This window comes from Helobdella robusta, assembly GCF_000326865.2.
Source record: "Helobdella robusta unplaced genomic scaffold HELROscaffold_14, whole genome shotgun sequence".
NCBI lineage: Eukaryota > Metazoa > Annelida > Clitellata > Rhynchobdellida > Glossiphoniidae > Helobdella > Helobdella robusta.
In genome coordinates this window covers 994507-1013288 of record NW_008703782.1, presented here as the reverse complement: position 1 = coordinate 1013288, position 18782 = coordinate 994507, and the positions used below count along the sequence as shown (strand labels likewise).

The 18782-nt window shown below is 33.1% G+C and overlaps 3 protein-coding genes across 3 annotated transcripts; 2 read left to right on the top strand and 1 right to left on the bottom strand.

Annotated features, from left to right (window-relative positions):
• Positions 1 to 527: 527 nt before the first annotated feature.
• Positions 528 to 10579, bottom strand: HELRODRAFT_109889 (hypothetical protein). The gene is made up of 28 exons (XM_009014618.1): positions 10462 to 10579; positions 10165 to 10274; positions 9830 to 9978; positions 9569 to 9653; positions 9237 to 9316; positions 8848 to 8972; positions 8521 to 8606; positions 8044 to 8230; positions 7681 to 7813; positions 7024 to 7127; positions 6796 to 6856; positions 6419 to 6483; positions 5912 to 6111; positions 5346 to 5437; positions 4942 to 5035; positions 4663 to 4736; positions 4282 to 4369; positions 4135 to 4205; positions 3601 to 3744; positions 3396 to 3527; positions 2830 to 3042; positions 2584 to 2705; positions 2367 to 2484; positions 1978 to 2168; positions 1342 to 1863; positions 1108 to 1301; positions 893 to 1077; positions 528 to 753 (listed from the first exon to the last, which is right to left on the bottom strand). The coding sequence occupies exons 1-25, from the start codon at positions 10530 to 10532 to the stop codon at positions 1800 to 1802; spliced, it is 2859 nt and encodes a 952-aa protein (XP_009012866.1). The 5' UTR covers positions 10533 to 10579; the 3' UTR covers positions 528 to 753; positions 893 to 1077; positions 1108 to 1301; positions 1342 to 1799.
• A 328-nt stretch (positions 10580 to 10907) lies between these two features.
• HELRODRAFT_168755 (hypothetical protein) lies at positions 10908 to 12572 on the top strand (the record flags this gene model as incomplete). The annotated part of the gene is made up of 7 exons (XM_009014617.1): positions 10908 to 10931; positions 11317 to 11363; positions 11447 to 11521; positions 11595 to 11691; positions 11781 to 11862; positions 12219 to 12372; positions 12482 to 12572. 7 exons carry the CDS (start codon positions 10908 to 10910, stop codon positions 12570 to 12572), a joined length of 570 nt encoding a protein of 189 aa, XP_009012865.1.
• A 4479-nt stretch (positions 12573 to 17051) lies between these two features.
• On the top strand, positions 17052 to 17240 carry HELRODRAFT_74421 (hypothetical protein; the record flags this gene model as incomplete). The annotated part of the gene is made up of 1 exon (XM_009014616.1): positions 17052 to 17240. A coding segment is annotated over one exon (189 nt), but the record flags the coding sequence as incomplete, so codon positions are not given.
• Between the last annotated feature and the right edge of the window lie 1542 nt (positions 17241 to 18782).

The window sequence follows — 18782 nt, the reverse complement described above, 5'->3', positions numbered from 1 at the left end:
ATCTCATATTTTTCGAGTTTTAGAATTATCGTTACCTATTTAATATCCTCCAATACCATCAGCCAATTAGACACACCCTTTTACACACACACATGTACACACACACACATACACGCAGAAAACAGTGACGTCATCGCCCGCAGCGTCTCAGTCCTCCTCATCATCAGCTTCGTCAGCAACGAGCCACATGGCTAAGGAACTTGAAGCACTGAAGCTACTGCTGAAAGAGAAAGATGAAGAAATAGCTGAATTAAGAGCTAAGCTCTCAGAGTATAAGAGAGCTGAGAGAAGCAGCGCCTCTTTCGATTGATGTGTTCATTGATCAGTTGACTTGTTAGATGTTTGGTTAGTTGATTGATTAAATAACTGGTTGATTTTGTGGTTTGTTGATTGAGTAATTTGGGGATGGATATGATCATAAATTAAGTCGTTTAATGATTAATTAAGGAGCGTTTAGTTGTTTGGTTGGTTTGTTTTGAAGAATTTGTTGAATGCTTTTTCGTTACTTTTGTAAAAACTGTTCAAATATGTTTTAATCATTAAATAATTTTACATACATATATATTTTTTTAATGATTTTAATTTAATTTCCGCTTCACCTACTCAACATTATTTTGGTGACTGCCAATTTTCTTTTAAACAAATCAATGATACGATAGACTTAGTATTTAATTAATTAAATAAGTGCCCTTAGCATAAGGTAAGCTATTTATAATGTATATTTATCAATCTATATAATATATATCTATATATATAATATTTAACAATATTCTATAAATTCTACCGAATGTTTGGCGTTAATATGTTTGTAGTTCGTTTAGTAGTAACATGTTAACGCCAAACATTCAGTAGAATATATAAGATATTGTAAAAATTATGGTCTATTACCAACATATATATATATTATTTGTCTAATTATACATATATACAATCATGTACTCATTTTAAAAGTCTTAAATATATATATATATATATTTTTTAAATTGTTTTTATTACACATATTTTATACTTTTGTTGAAACAGCATATTTTAAATTGTGTGATTATAGATTATATATATATATATATATATATATATATATATATATATATATATATATATATATATAATGAACATTCCACTGATAATTATGTTGATTAATTATAATTAGTTATCGTAATCCATTCATACATTCACTCATTCATTCATACAAACGTGAATTGCTCCATTCATTCATGCATACGTGAATTGCTTCACACAAGATTATTTTCCCGCCATACAATTAATTCCACTTCCAATCCAAGACACACGTCTGTTCAGATTTTTACTCATATATATATATATATATATATATATATATATATATATATATATATATATATATATATATTCGGGTCTATGCTTACAATTTCATGTTGTGTGTTTATTGTTCTTTGTCGTCCGCCACTGGCTAGTAGATTTTATTTTTGTAATTTTTATTTGTTTATTTTATTATTATTATCTATTATTATTATGGCTACTATTGAACGGGTATCTTATTTAAAACTTAATTGATACAAGTAGTATTGTGGTAATAAATGATAGCAAAACGAACTCTTCACTAAAGCCAACCAGTCATAATCGTAAGTACGCATGAAAAGGATTGAAAGTCACATGTTTGACAAGTAGACGACGACGACGATGATGATGACGATGATGATTTAAACAATGATGACGTCACGATGGTGATTGTTTTAATTGTCTATATTATGTTTTTGACGATGGTGACGAAAGTGGAGATGATGGTGACGTAAATGATGATAGTGACGTCAATGATTACGTCATAACCAGCTCTGAACCACGGAATCGTACTGATCCTTGTCGATGAATGGTTTATCTATGCACCTAGATAATAATAAAATATTACAGCAAGTGACATAGACAGTTAAATAAAAAAAAACAAACAATGGTTCTGTCAAATAACGATTATAAATAACTTAAGCGAACTGAACCACTCACTCTATCATGAATGTCCCGCAGTAAATGCACTCCGAAGCCAGCAATGCGTCCATCTCTTTTTTTAATGACGTCATTTCCTTCGTCTTGGCCGGAGATAGTTGATGCTGGTGTTTCTCCATGATAAGTGAAGCTATCCTTCTCTGCAACTCGGTTATTTGATTTCTTTGGTGCTTCGATAGATGCTGCCAGGACTTGGATTAGTAATTTAGTGGAGTGTTTAAATGAATAAATGAATGAACCAATGAATGAATGATAATGTTAGTATATGAATGAGGAAGTAAACCAAATAGAATCGTTAAGGCATACAATGACGTGTGGCCATATAAGAAACACACACATAAAAAATAGAAGCACACAAAACAGACAAACAAAATTGCAACAACATTCACCTCATTAAGCAAACACTCCATATGGAAAGCATGTCTACACGGAAACACGTAGAAATCTCTCAACGTTAATGGAAAGTCACATGACTCGCATTTGTCGGATTTGCTAATCTTGGTGCATCTATAAAAATGTATCACATTTTCAAATCTGCGCATAAACTTTTTTATAAATTCATGAAAGCCCATCACTAAAAATTTTCGTCGGCCACTCTTCCCTAACCTATTTTTAAAAGCCGCCATCTTGTCCCTAATTTCTTGGGCGTTGTCAGTGGCCTCATCCATGCCTTTTTTGATTTCTTCGATTTCGTCGTTGTAGTTTTTCAGAGATGTGCATATGGCGTCCTAAATATTGTCAAGATCATGACAATAAAGTTAATCAATAAAGTTATTTATAATTCGTCAAACTCAAAAAAACAAAATGAAACAATCATTTTTTTTTAAATCATCTAGAAAAAGCCCCCAAAACCTTAAAATGGTCAATAGTGACGAAATCCGGGAACAGAGGGAGGACATCTTGAATGTTGATCAGGTTACCACCACGTTCCACCACGCCCATTGTCTTCTCAATATCGCCCTCCTTTTCGACCACGTGACGAGCTATTTTTAGCCACAACTTCCGGCGCAACTCGTCGTCGTCGTCTGGAATGGTGGCCGTCTGACTGGCTAGTTCGACGTCTGTCTGTGTTGGAATGTGTGCGTACGTGTGTTTGAACGTGCGCGCATGTGTGTATGTATGTGCGTGTGTTTGTGTGTGTGTATGTGAGTTCACTTGGCTGGTTGAATAATTTGTTCAACTATCTGAGTTTATTAAATGAATAAAACATACACTAGCAAAAAAAATTATATGGGAACATCTGTCGACATCAAAAGTCTCTCAAATGAAAACCTTCAACTGACCAATCATTTAAATTTGATAAAAATAAGCTCCGCCTTATAGCAAACCAACCAACCATTCACAGTCTACCACTCACAATGTACTCAACCAATCACAGCCCACCATAAAAACCATCCAACCAATCAGAGCAAACAAACCATTAACGCCAGGTCAACGGCCTCATCAAAGAGCCGCATAGTGGTGAATATGTGAATGCATGTTCGGTAGAGACCATGTTCAGATGATACTCTCAATGCGTATTTCAAATCGTAACATACTGCATCAGGATCCTTGAAAAGATGACGACGACGACGATGAAAACGACGACGATGATGATTAAAATAACGACAACAACACTCTCACATCTCCCTGATCCAGTAGATAGCCCATAAGCCTGTCCTCCATATTGTATTTAGCGTACAAAGATACTAAATAATTATGCACGGAACGATCACGACAGTGCTGTCTGTCTATGCAGTATTCAATGTACCTGATCGAGTCATTGTTCTGGGGGCGATAATAATAATGAGAACTCTTTTATTCAAGGCCAGGGTAATGAATAATTAAATGAAATGGTAGAATAATGAAATGTCAATATAAAAACCACCGAGCTCAATTCAAAATAAAAGGACAGAGCGGTGAAATATATTCAAATTTGTATCATAAATTGTTTCTGTCGCAATAAATGCCGTATGATGATAACCTTATAACAGTCTCTCTATCGACTCATCATTCAAAGAAACCGGCCACACAATTTTAAACAATGAAAGATTAAAGTTATTATAGAAACCAACTGGAGATATTTTAAAGGTTATAATAATAATAATAAAAATAATAATGATAATAGTAATAATAATAATGTCGCACAACAACAATGGAACAAGCAACAACAACAACCTTAGAATAATGACTATTTTTTTCGTATTGCACTAAAGATGGTAGTAGAGATCTCGGCTCCAATTGGCTCCCTATAAAATATGTGTTGTGTGTGTGTGTACGTGCGTGTGTGTGTACGTGCGTGCGTGTATGTGTGTGTGCGGTTACCTTTGCTTATCCAGAAATCAATGGTTTTCGACGGAATGTGATGTATAAGGTAGGGTGAGTAGTGGTAGATTATGTCTTTGCTTACCTGCTAGATAATGTATAATAACAACTATTATGAATAATATAATTAGCCATAATAACAATAATTATAACTGAGTATATTATTATTATAACTATTATTTCTATTTTTATTATCGGTATAACGGAATTGAACGAGATATTGAATATATTATTTCGATAAATAATTGTTGGATAGGCATGAATCTACTTGTTTCTCATTCTAAAATATGAATTTCTTTCAAATTCGTTTGCCTTACAAATACAAATGGCCGATTCGACTGGCCGGCTAAATTCACAATTTGTTCAACCTCCATTACGTACTTGTTTACTGAGCACATTCAATGCTTGTTCGAACTGCCCTCTTTCAATGTGAAATCTTAGCAACCTTTCATAATCTGCATGTGTACATGTGTGTGTGTGTTTGTACGTGTAAGTATGTCGTGTGTACGTGTATGTGTGTGTGTGCTTGCGTACGTGCTACCAAAATGTTCATTCGTTTATACGTATGCCAGTTATTTAATCAATCAGTCCGTTATTCAATTAATCATTCATTATTTCGTTCGTTCGTTCGTTCATTCATGCATTCATTCATTTGCTTACCGGAAATGAGTGAAGCGAAAAAGATGAAATCCGACTCGTCACCTTGTCCATTGATGATGTCATAGATCAGTTGTGCATTAATTCGTATAAGTGTCTGCATAAGTGTATGTGAATGAACGAACAAATGAATGGATGAATTAACGAATGAATGAATGGGTGAATGAACGAATGAATTAATAGTTGAATAAATAAATAGATGGATGAATGAATGAATGAAAATAAACACACATAGGCCAAAATTTTATAAATGTAATATCATGGAAGCAGAGTTTGTTGTAATATGTATATAACATGCATGTACAATGAACATGTGAACGTGTGAGCCAAAGTAATTTTGTCACCATCATCATCATCATTAACATCATCACCACCACCATCATAAACATCATCGTCATCATCGCAACCTGTAATCTCCCAGTTTCCATGAACCTTTTAAACTCCATCTTCATTCTATCAAAAAGAACCTTATTAGCAGCTTCGTTATCATCATTACTGACTACACCATCACCACCAACAGCAGCAGTAGTAGTAGCAGCAGCAGCAGTAGTAGTAGCAACAGCAGTAGCAGTAGTAGTAGACAGAACCGTATCATGGTTATTTTCACGTGTGTTTTTTTTCAAGCGCGCTGGTAGTTTGAGTTGGTTCCGAATTCCTAACCTCAGGTCTGACATGCACTGGAGTTGAACCTGCAGCAGCCAGGACAGAATCATCGTTGATTGGGCATTATCTTGGGGCTGGATGTTGATTGGTTAATTAATTAGCACTGATTGGCTGGTTAGTTTGTCGGTTGGTTAGTTAGATTGATTAGTTGATGATTGATTGATTGATAAATTGTATTGATTGATGAATGATTGATAGATTGATCAATTGGATGGATTGATTGATGATTAATTAATTGATCGATTAATTGATTGATTGATCGATTAATTGATTGATTGGTTAAGTGGTTAGTTGATTTATTCACCAACACTTATTATCATCATCATTACCATCACAACCCACATCACCATTATCATCATCATCATCATCATGACCTTTTCCCCCATCATGTCCAGTTTGGTCAGCAGAAATTTCTTCAGTGGACTCTTATCAGTGAGGTTGGAGAACTTCAGAGTAGCCTCCTCGAACGATCGATTACTCTTCGCGAAGGCCAAAGCGCATTCATCATACCTTTGAAAAGTTATGGTAATGATGCTGGTGACGATGATGATGGTGGTGATGATAATGGTGGTTATGATAGTGGTGGTGATAATGGTGGATATGATGGTGATGACAGTGGTAATGATGGTGGTGGTAGTGATGATGGTGATGACGATGGTGATGATGGTGACGACGATGGTAATAGTAATAATGATAATGATGGTGAATGAATCATTTATATAGCGTTTCGTCTGTGGCAATCGCAAACTAAAATTCAAACCCGCACTGCATGGCTGACATATGCAACGCAATGTAGGCAAGCATCACGACAACCAACCTGCCACTTATAAAGAGATGGTCAGCTTCCTTGTTGACTATTTCATCGTAATGGTCATCATTGTCCTATTCATCATTCATTCATTCATTTTCCTATTCATTCATTCATTCATTCATTCATTCATTCATTCATTCATTCATTCATTCATTTATTCAACCAATCAAGTAAATCGATCAATCAATTAGTCGGTTTGTCGGACAATAAATCATGTAATGATCAGTCGATAGAGTAATCAATCAATCAGTTAGTCAATATATGTATCAATCAATCAATCAATCAATCAATCAATCAATCAACCAATCAATCAATCAATCAATCAATCAATCAATCAATCAATCAATTAATCAATCAATCAATCAATCAATCAATCAACACACCTTACAATACTGCTTTGCGAGATTAAATTCACCCATATTCATATAGATCTTCCATATGTCCCTGTAAAAATACCAAACATACATACATACATGCATATATACTTACTTAAATACATACATAAAAACATATATACAAACATACATACAAACAATAATACATACGTACGTACATACACACGTACGTACATACATACATAAACACACACACACACACACATATGCACAAACCGATTTTCATCAACGACGTTGTATTTAAAAATGGCTCGACTACTAAATGACCAAATGATTCTCTTTATAGGATCCATTGTTACACCTTTTAAGGCTCCAAATTTCTGAAAAGATGAACGTATCTATATCTAACTAATCTCAAAAAAAAATCAAAGTTTGATTACAGATGCGACTTCACTGTGAAAATTAACTTTAATGAAGAAAAGATTCAACTGAAAACTAATTTCAAAGCACAAATGCGTTACAAAAAAACTGACATATCAGGTTGATGTATGATATAAACGCGAGTATATCAAACTAAGTTCATCATATAAAAAGAGCGACAACATATGTGAGTAACTCTACAGATTACATCCAAGCAAGAGATTGAAATGATGATCAAAATCCAGCTAATTTCAAACGACAAATGGATAAAACATCAAACTAATTTCAAATAAAAAAAGTACCAAGCATTTTTGCTAGAAAAAAAAATGAAAAAACAAACATTCGACATCAAATTATCTTCAAAATTTTTGCTAGAAAAAAAAATGAAAAAACAAACATTCGACATCAAATTATCTTCAAAATTTTTGCTAGAAAAAAAATGAAAAAACAAACATTCGACATCAAATTATCTTCAAAACAAACAAAAAATAAATGAGAAGAAAAATGTCAGACTCCGTCGTAAGCATCCTGTTCTACGAGGTTCTCATTCAGCAAGCAGATCACCCTTAGCGAATTAGGCAGCAAGATTAGGAAGTGGAATTGCGTGATGGCCATTGAAATAGGGATGGGCTTTTTACTGTCGGGGCTGGAGCTTGTTGTCAAGCTTGAACTATTGCTGTCTTCCGGAAAGATGCTAAATGAATGAATGAATGAATGGATGGATGATTGGACGAATGAAAGAATGTATGAGTACATGAACGAACGAACGAATGAATGAAGGAATCGAGGAATGGATGTACAACACACACACTTACTCAAAGACAAGCAACTCAAAATCAAATTAAAGATTATCAATTCAAAACAAAAGCAGAAAACCCGTACGGTATCAATTTAGTATCTTTGATAACATCGTCCATTCCCGGACTGGCCGCCATGTTGATTCGTCCGGTGTAGACGTCGCCGTCCATCAGCCAGGCTATCCTCTGAGGTGGATTGTTGTGGTTAGTCGAATATACCGACAGCTGGCTGCAACTCTTCGCACATGGAAAGTCCTGGAATCTTCCTGATAATGATAAGGATGATGATGATGATGATGATAGTGATGATGCTGATGATGATAGTGATGATGATGATAATAGTGATGATGATGATGATAGTGATGATGATGATGATGATGATGATGATGATGATGATAGTGATGATGATGATAGTGATGATGATGATAGTGATGATGATGATAGTGATGATGATGATAGTGATGATGATGATAGTGATGATGATGATAGTGATGATGATGATAATGATCATGATGATGATAGTGATGATGGGAGAAAAATAAAAAAAGAAAAAAACCTGAATAATTATCGAAAAAGCAACTGAAACTAGGACCACCTTCACTTGACTGGGATGTCATTGGGCCAACAAGTTGATATAATCGACTATATATATATATATATATATATATATATATATATATATATATATATATTTGTATGTATGTTTGATTGTTTGTATGTGCGCATGTATGTTTGTTTTTGTTTGTTTGTATGTATGTATGCATAGATATATGTACGTATGTATACATGTATACATGCATGTGTGAAAATATGTAAATTGTATATATTCAAGTAAAACAAGAAACATAAAAATGTATGCTTGTAAACAAATTAGTCTACCAACCTGACCACAGTTACGATGACGAAGTACATCTTGTTACCAGTATTATTATCGCTCTTTTTTTGGGGCAGTTCACTGAAAAACAGGCCGGTCACATCGTTAGCCTTGTCTCTCACGAACGTGCATAACTGCATCGGTCATTGTAAATAATATTACGAATACTATATTCTGGCGGCACGGTGGTGTAGCGGTAAAGTGCCTGGCTGGCACTGTTATTACAGTGACCGGATTCGATAGCATAGAGATCTCAACCTATCACAACATGCAATGAGTGTGTGTGTGAAGTGTTGTTTCACGTGTAGATTCGCATGTAACTAAGTGTTGTTTGCTACTGTTGCCGATACCTGTGAAGAATAATGATGAGAGAATTATAACGAATAAATAAGTCCAACTTCTTTAGTGTAAGTCTCGAAATTCTGCCCAAATAGTTTATTTGATTCACCGCTCAAAAGTTCCAACTCGAACAGCACACCTTAATTTGAATATTAATTAGGTTATTTACAACCATTGATATTAATCAATAATACCTAATTGATATGCAAATGATCTTTAGTCTATAAATACTATTCAATTAAACATTGTAATTGTAAATGATATAAGGAGTGCTTATGCTAATGAGCTAAGCAACCTAGCAAGCCAATGTAATCATGAATGAGTTAAACCAGTTAATTACCTGACAAAATCACGAATATTATATATGCATTAATTATGCTAATGAGCTAGCCTTTAGATGTTCCAACAAGAATAAGTCCTGTAGTGGCTTCTGTCTGCTGCTTAACATTCCAGGCTACTGAAGTTATTTTGTGGCCCTTTAATGTTATAATTGAAATTAAATTTTAAACGTTTAAACTTAACAAAATATGAATATAATAAGTAAATTAGCAATACTTATTACCATTACTAATACTTCTAGTACTATTACAACTACTACTAATAGTAAACGGAAAAATAATTTTAATAAAAAAAAACTAAATAGAAACTCTACCTTCAGTTTTGTGAGTACTCTGGGTTTTCGACTATTTTTAGGCAGGTAGATGTTGTCAGTGGATGACATGGCAATTATAACATGGCTGCCTGTGGGGTCCATGAACATGTTTTCAACCGAATCATTCTGTATCTTTGTAAGCTCGACTTCTGCCAAATTAAAATCAATATAACTCATTTCAACCAAAATAACATAATATGACATTATAGAAAAATTATGAACAAAAATAAATAAATACTAAGTTTGTTTTTAAATTTAAAAAATTGTTCATGAATTAAATAAATTTAAATAAATTTTAATTTAAATAAAACTTAAATATTTAAATTTTCAAAAACCGTCAGTAGATGGAGGCCTGTCCAGATCAATTCTTATCAAAGTGTTCTTGGATAGTGCCATGATTAACTGATTGTTACAAACACAGACACACTTGATTGGATCTGGGGGACTGAAAAATCATATTACCATTTAAAAAAAACCGGGAAACAAAAAATAAAATAAATTATTCCCTAATTTGAAAGTGAAAAATGAAATCATGTGAGAAGTAAGAAGTAGAGTACTAGAAAATAGTAAATAAAACAGAGTTTTTATTTTAAAAAGTAAAAATAATTAATAAATTTATTTTCATCACTAACTCGAATGTAATCCGTTGCCTGTTAAACATGGGGGCAGATTTGGAGTCATTTTTCTTCAACATTACTTCCATCGCCAATCGTTCCTAACCGAAGTAATTTGGTTTAGTGAAACTCAAAGGGGTGTAGAGATTTAACAAATTTAAAAACCTTATGATCTTCATTTGCTTACTTTTAAAATTAAATTTGATTAGCGCTACACAATAAAGTACTATATGAGTATAAACTGGTGAAAATGGTGATAAATAAAAAGATAATTTAGAGAATTTATATGTATTTAAATAACAATAATGAAAAATATTTAATTAATATTAAAATTTTCTTGAAAACCTCAGTATAAAGGTAAAGGCATTTATAAATTTGTAATCTTATTATCTAAACTTAAATCTACCTTTATTTTTTTCAAGTTCTAACTTAAATTCACTTTTACAAAACTCCACTGACAACCAATGACGCCAAATTTGTCAGTGCCCGTAAGATGTTTTTTAGCGACAAAAATCATTTTTTAAAATGTCTCAGGGCAAAAAATCTGAGACAAAATCAACAAATAATGAGTAAATACATCTATTTTTTTGCATTTCAATTTTCATCTTGATTTATAATAATTTTTAGCGTAGTTTTATCGTTTTTTACTTTTTTTCATTTCGATTTTATTTAATGATTTTAATTTTTAATTTTGCAGAAGGACGAGCAAGCAACTAAAAAAGCTTTTGCATTTGCTGGCTAATCCTTTTGTAATAAAAATTTATTTTTTATATATTTTTAATTAAATGTTTTTATTACTTAGGTTTTAATTAGTAATTAAGACAATTAAGCGCATTTGAAGTTAGATTATATCTTAATTCATTTTATTTGCAGGATTCTAAGTCTGAGGAACTTAGTTTGCTGGACAGCTTGTACGAGAAGTGAAGTTATTTTTAGTTATTTCTTGAAATAAATTAAAAATTTAAGCAACTTCAACAAACCATTTCCAACTATTTCTTTACAGAGATGATGCTATATCACTGAAACATTTTCTCCCTGATATAATTCATGGAATTTTTCTAAACCGTTTAGATCCAAAGTATGTAAAATATTATTTTGTCATATAATACATTTAGTGCGCGTACAAATGAACGTATTTTATTTTAAATCAGATTGGGTGTTAGTTATTTATCTGCATATTTGGGTTTTTTGGAGACCTTCAAAGCCGGAAATTACGTTAAATCTATTGCTCTCAATAAGTTCTCAGAGGTGTGTCCAACGAAATAATTTCACTGACTAAATTGCCAATTTTTGAAAATAAAAGTAAATTCGAATTAAATTTGAATGAATTGAAAAAGGTCTTGACTGAATTTACCAAGGTATTGTATTCAAACAATTGTGACCAGGATGAAGTTTCCTCCAGTCTCATCAAAATCATGAGTTGGTCGTTTTCCAATATACAATTTTACTATGTCTTCTTCTGTTATTTAGCACTGAATAACGAGCAAACTGCTTACAAATTGCTCCATACCAACTTTGATTAGATTGATTTTTTGCTACAAAAGTTATAATATTCACGTCAAATAAACATTTCCATGTAACATCGGGCGCACCAAACGACGTACATACTCATATAATCTTAAAGTTTCGATCAAAAGGCATTTGAATCGGGTCAGCGCGTTATAATACCACACAAAACTAGCACTTATACCGTCTGGGCCAACTCGAAGACCAGATGAAATAATTATACATAACAAAGAAATGGTCGTATCTAACATTTTCCATCAAATTTATAGCCATTTTGCAACAAATTTCTCTGAATGACGAGCAAACGGTTTTAGACATCAGCAAGAATGAAGTGCTACTCGGCGGTTTGGTCTCCATGTTAAAGAGCAGTAACTCCGACGTAATATCGCATGCCTTGAAGTCTCTCATCTATTTTGCCAAAAAGTAATATCCTTATAATTTTGTAATTATACTTTGGCGATTGTTTCATAATTATATATATTTTATGGAAAAATTTTAATCCACAATAAATCTTTTTTAAAAAAAAACTTAGCCATGAAATTCGCAAAAAAGTTTCTCACTTGAATTCAGAAGAAATCTGCCTACTGATCCTAAGCAATTATGATTTTCCTCTTAAAAAGTAGAGAAATATTTAAAATTCCATTTCAATAAATTAGTTAATTATATAACTTTAATTTGTATGTAATAATAAATAATATAACTTTAATTAATATGTACCGTCATCAGGTAATTATCGCAAATATTAATTTGAAGATAGACTAAGTAATCTTTTAAAAACCTGTAAAGTTACTAGTTAAATACTTAATAAAAAGCAACATCTTAATAAATAAACTATATGATTTATGTGATATATTTATATATATCATACATATCATCTTAATTATATCTTCATATCATCATATCATCTTAATATTACATCATTATTCTGTTATGATATCATATGGTATGATATATTTGAATAAGAATGGCGTCGGAATTATTAATGATCTTACTATCTGAAGAAGAATCGAGACAATTGGTCAAGATATGCGATGGACTGCCTGTTTTGCTCAGGTTTCTACGCTATAATTCCCTCAAATATGAATTTTAATTTGCGTTAATTTAATTTTAAACTCTATTAATAGGGTCAATTCTCACTAAATTTGGTCATAAATCATGTTAATTTTTAATTTTTCATCAAAAACTTTGCGAAACGTAACATTATTTAAGTCTGAATGTTTTAGCTGGTTGGCCTTAAATTAAATATTTGTTGAATTCTTTCCACTTAGAGTGTAATTTAAAACTCGAAGAAACTAATAAAAAGTTTGCAGAAATTAATTTTAACATCATGAAGTGCTAATTTTTATTAGATATGATTCTAAATAACATATTTTTGGTGTTTAAATTCGATTTTTTTTAAATTAATAAAAAAAGGTAATGTTTTGTTGAAGTCAATTAAGGGAAAGCAGCGTTAAACACGTCTGGAATGTTCTGAAATGTCTAATGTCATTATCGCCCGACCCTGAGGTAGCCAATGAGATGAGGTCACTGGGGGGTCTGCATATTCTACTATCTATGCTACAGTAATTTTTATTTCTTTGTTTTTTCATTTCTGTTTTTTTAACGATTTTTTTATATACGTTTATACATTTTAAAGTGAATTTTTATATTATCTAGACGGTCGGTGCTATTTAACGTTAGATCATAATTTCGTAACAAACATGGTGTATTAGTATGTATGTATAGGTGTGCGTATGTGTATGTTTGTGTGTGTGTATGTTTGTGTGTGTGTATGTTTGTGCGTGTGTGTGTTTGTGCGTGTATATTTAAAATTTTATTTTTACAGTGACGACGCATTCCATCCAAGCAAGCAGCAAATGAACAGGGACAACCTCAATTACGACCAAGTGGGTACCTTGCACACTTAGATCATGCACACACGCACGTACTCACACACACACACAACACACACACATATACATCAAAAAGGATCAATTTAATTAAAAGAATAATAACCCCATAACGAGAAAACCCTAATCTGCAGTCTCTTGAAAGCTCTTGGGACAGATTTTTATCATTGAAGAAGGTCTGCTGCACGTGTCTGACAGAGCTAGTCGCAGATGATAGCAATGCCTTTGTAGTAGTGCAGAACAATGCCATCTATCTCCTATCAATCCTTATCATCCCGCCTAACTATCACCTCTGGTGCTCGCAAAATTATTCAAAAGAATTTTCATCTAGTACTAATCAGTCGGAGGAGAAGATTTTTGATTGGTTGAATGGAGCCCCGCTCGATAACCAATCAGTGTTGAGTAAGATTAATAAGTTACAGGTTAGATGGGTTTAGTTAATATGTGTTTGAAATGTTGTGCAATCTTCTGGTGAATGTCGTAGCACTGTGGGTAGATTATTATTATATTAGGTTATATCTCATATGATATGTTTAACTGCAGTTAGATAATAATTTTTGTACGACATTTGAATTAATTTTATTAATATTTATTCATTCATTAAAAAACGATATTATGATACGAACAACATACAGTAACATATAAACACACATACTCACGTACACACACACACACACACACACACACACATGTAGACAAACAAACGCATACACACACAAACACATACGCAGGCAATCTCCCTAAGAACCTTAAGGTTTCTATTCAGCGTGGAGAGAAACAGGAGCAAATTTAGAAAACTATTCCCGCCATTTTTGTTCGAGAAGTTCATCGATCTTGGACATTACAACAGGAGTCTCATGGGCTATGAGGAACTGATTGCCGATCTGAATGCTTTGAATGTCGGCTTCATTTATTTATATTTATATTTATGTGCGTGTAGGTGTTTGTGTAAATGTGTAAATATAAACGTTTCTCTCTCTCTCTCTCTCTCTCTCTCTCTCTCTCTCTCTCTCTCTCTCTGTGTGTGTGTGTGTGTGTGTGTATGTGTGTGTGTGTGTGTGAGAAAGAGCCAGTCAGTGGCAATTAAACAAAAATAAAAAAAACAGACGGAAGAGTTGGACAAATTAAAATTGGAAATAATATCAACGAACTTGAACAAGTTGCCACTGAAAAAGATAAACGACTACATCCTCATCGACGTTTTAGGCGCCGGTGCGTTCGGGAAGGTCTACAAGGGCCACAAGGTGTCGCAACCCCAGACCCCGCTCGCTATCAAAGAAGTGGGTGAAATAATTTTTCAAATATAGTATTATTAATAATTTAAAAATTTTTTTTTTTTATAAATTATTACCATTTTTATATTACTGTAGTGTGGTAATTATAATAGCCACACACGCACACACACACACACACACACACACACACACACACACACACACACACGTACACATACGGGGGAAATAATTTTTTCATGATAATTATTATTAATATTTAAAAAAATTTTTTTTACAAATTATTACCATTTTTATATTACTGTAGTGTGGTAATTATAATGGCAGCACACGCACACACACACACACACGCAGATTGTCAAAATGAACAGCGGACACGAGCGGACGACGACCGAGTGCGACGAACTCAACGTCATCCAGGAGAAACTGAATCACGAAAATATCGTCAAATACTACAAAACTTTCACGTACGACAGGCAAGAATTTCGGGATTTCATTTCGATATTCCTTCGTTTCAGTATCGCTTTCGTTTTTTAATTTTAAGATTTCCTTTCGACATTCGTTTTATACACTCACACACACACATGCACGCACACGCACATACACGGTTGGTAGGGACCTTTACATAGTAATGGAGTACATAGATGGTGCCTCTTTAAACGAACACGTCAGCTCTACTAAAGAGAAAAATGGCCAATTTACCGAAGAACGCGTTTGGCATATTTTTGTTCAAGTATTATTATTTATTTATTTTATTTATTCATTTTTATCTATTTATTTAAAAATAATGATAAGCGAAATATTATGTTCAGCCTAATGGTTAGACATTTTTACTACTCCTCAATAGATTTTTTAACAATGAAAAAGCTATTTAATTTTCATTCAGACCATTAATTTTCAATAAACTCTGGGAAGTGCGTGTTTGTGTGTGCGTGTGTGTGCGTGCGTTTGCGTGTGTCTGTATTTGTGTGTATGTTTACGTGTGTGTGTGTGTTTGTTTGTGTGGACTTGGGTGTATACAGTGATTTAATTCATTCAATTCAAAGATCGTTTTAGCCCTGAATTACTTGCACAAAGAAAAACGAATTGTCCATAGGGACCTCACGGCCAACAACGTCATGTTGAGTGATGACGATGTTGTTACTATAAGTTCGTTCTAGTTTTTTAATTAATCCATTCACTCATTTAGTCATTCATTCATTCGTTCGTTCGTTCATTCGTTTATTCATTCGTTCATTTATTCGTTCGTTCAATCGTTCATTCATTCGTTCGTTTTTTAATTCGTTCATTCATTTAAATCACAAACAATCGTTTTAAAATATGTTCATCAAAATATTAATACGTCATAATTACATTTTTATATTTAGAAACAAATTTTTGTGTTATTGTTATTATAGTTATCATTATAACTATCTTCTTATTAATTCATTCTCAAAGATACGCACACACACGCATACACACGCACACAAACACACACGCGCACACACACAACCTTCTACTAGCCGATTTTGGCCTTGCAAAGCAAAAAGACCCAGACAGCGGTAGGATGGTTTCCGTGGTGGGCTCCATATTATATTCTAGGTGAATTTTGTCACGGTTATAATATTCAAATTATAGTACAGTATGTAATTTTAATGTGGAAGAAAAATAAATAAATTATGATAATGTGGGATGAAATTATACTTTCGTTGAGAGGATTGTGATGAAATTAATCTCAAATGAAATTGGTTATTTTAAAATGATACGTTGAGGCAGTTGGGCTTGTGAAGATTGATTGGTTGAGTGACTGAGACAGATTGCTTGAGCAATTGATCGACTTGTCGGTCAATTGATTGATCGATAGACTAATTGATCGATTGATTCGATGATTAGATTCATATATATATATATATATATATATATATATATATAATATTAAATTTGAATTCATTTTCAATAAATAAATTTGCGGAAAATTAAAAAAAATCGCCAAAAACGTAGTCCTGAGTTGGTGAAAAACGAAGAGTACGGTGAAAAAGTGGACATATGGTCGCTGGGCTGTTTGCTGTACCTCATGTGCAAGCTGGAACCTCCGTTCGTTAGCAAAAATATGCTGGCCCTAAGTAGTAAAGTCTGTATTTGTGTTATTATTATTATTGTTTTGGTGTTATTTTTGTGGCTGTTGTTGTGATTGTGTTGTTGTTGTTGTTGTTTTTGGTTGTTGTTTGCTGTTGTTTGTTGCGTCTTTTGTGCAAAACGTTAACAACACTTGTCAGTAAAGTTTATAATGATGCTTCTACTACAGCTGCTAAAAATATAAACGTTGTATTGATAAAAATATGTTGTTGTTGATGTTTGTTAATGTTGTTGTTGTTGTTTGTTGTTGTTGTTGTTTGTTGTTGTTGTTTGTTCGTTTGCTGTTGTTAATGCTAACAATTCTGCTTCCATTTTCGTAAATCATCTAGCGCTTCATTCCATTTCTCTCTGTCTTTTTTTATCCTCATCACAAATTGGTAGATTGTGAAGGCAGAGTATGAACAGGTCGATTGCAATCTGTATAGCGAAAAGATAAGCAAGACAATTGCACTGTTTGTATTTTTAATAATAATAATAATAATAATAACATAATAATAATTATAACATAATGACAACGCTATTAATTAATTAAGCAACAACAATGGCGTCATCAACAATGCCATTATAGTTACCAATTTTTCTTTCACTAATTTTAACCCCCCCCCTTCACAGCTGCCTAACCGCCGACCAGGCCAAAAGACCGGATATAGTGGGCGTGTCCTCACAAATCAGTGATGTCCTGATGAAGTTTTTGACGGAGTCCAGGTCGAACGAGAGAAAGATGAAGAAAAGATTGGATCGGGAGATTGAAAGAATGAAAAAGTTTGTTTCTTCCATGGCCACTTTTATATGTTTTTTCGAAATTGTTATAAACAGCAAACTCTTATACTGACTGATCTATGTTATTAATTTTCTTTTCTTTCTTTGTTTTTTCTAAGAAATGTTTCAAAAAATTCATGCTAAATACAACAATATGCCACACACAGACACGCACACACACGCCACACGCACACACACGCCACAGTCAAATCTATATCATCTGAATTAAATTTTTATATATGTATGTATATACATGTAGATAATAAACTTTTTTTCACCAAATGCAGTCAACTGAATGATGAAGATTACCTAGTTAATAGTCAGCGATCATCAACGTTCTGTAACAACAACAACAGCAACAATGACGTCATCAACAGCAGCAGCAACAATAACAACAACAACAACGTTAATAACTTCAACAACGACATTAACAACAACCAATCATACTTGCCGAAAATTCGCACGAAATTGACCGACAAAAGATCGCGAAATAGGTTGTACGACAAATTTAATGACAAGAACAACAACAACAACAGCAGTCACATCAATCACGGTAACAACAACAACAACACTAACAACAAAAATAACAACAACAACAATACTAATAAAAACATGTTTAAGAAACCACCCCTCCCCTTATTATCACCGCCATCTTGCTCGCAGTCGAAAATGAATTCCAAAATGATGTTTTCCGCCAAAATGACTTCAAACAACGAGCGTGGCGATAATAGCGTCTTTGACGATTACGACGACGATGATGACGTCGACGACGATGATGATGGTAGCGGAACCGGAAGTTACGACAGTAGTACCAACAATAATATCGGCAACCGTCACC

Bases quoted from the DNA above. Each gene is read 5' to 3' on its own strand.
- HELRODRAFT_109889 (XM_009014618.1), bottom strand. From the start codon at position 10,532: ATGGAAGTAATGTTGAAGAAAAATGACTCCAAATCTGCCCCCATGTTT. The intron at 9,979-10,164 runs GTTTTTGAAAAT...TTAATTTGGCAG, and splicing joins CAGGCCTCCATCTACTGACG to AAGTCGAGCTTACAAAGATA. The intron at 1,864-1,977 runs GTGAGTGGTTCA...ATTATTATCTAG, and splicing joins TGCGGGACATTCATGATAGA to GTGCATAGATAAACCATTCA.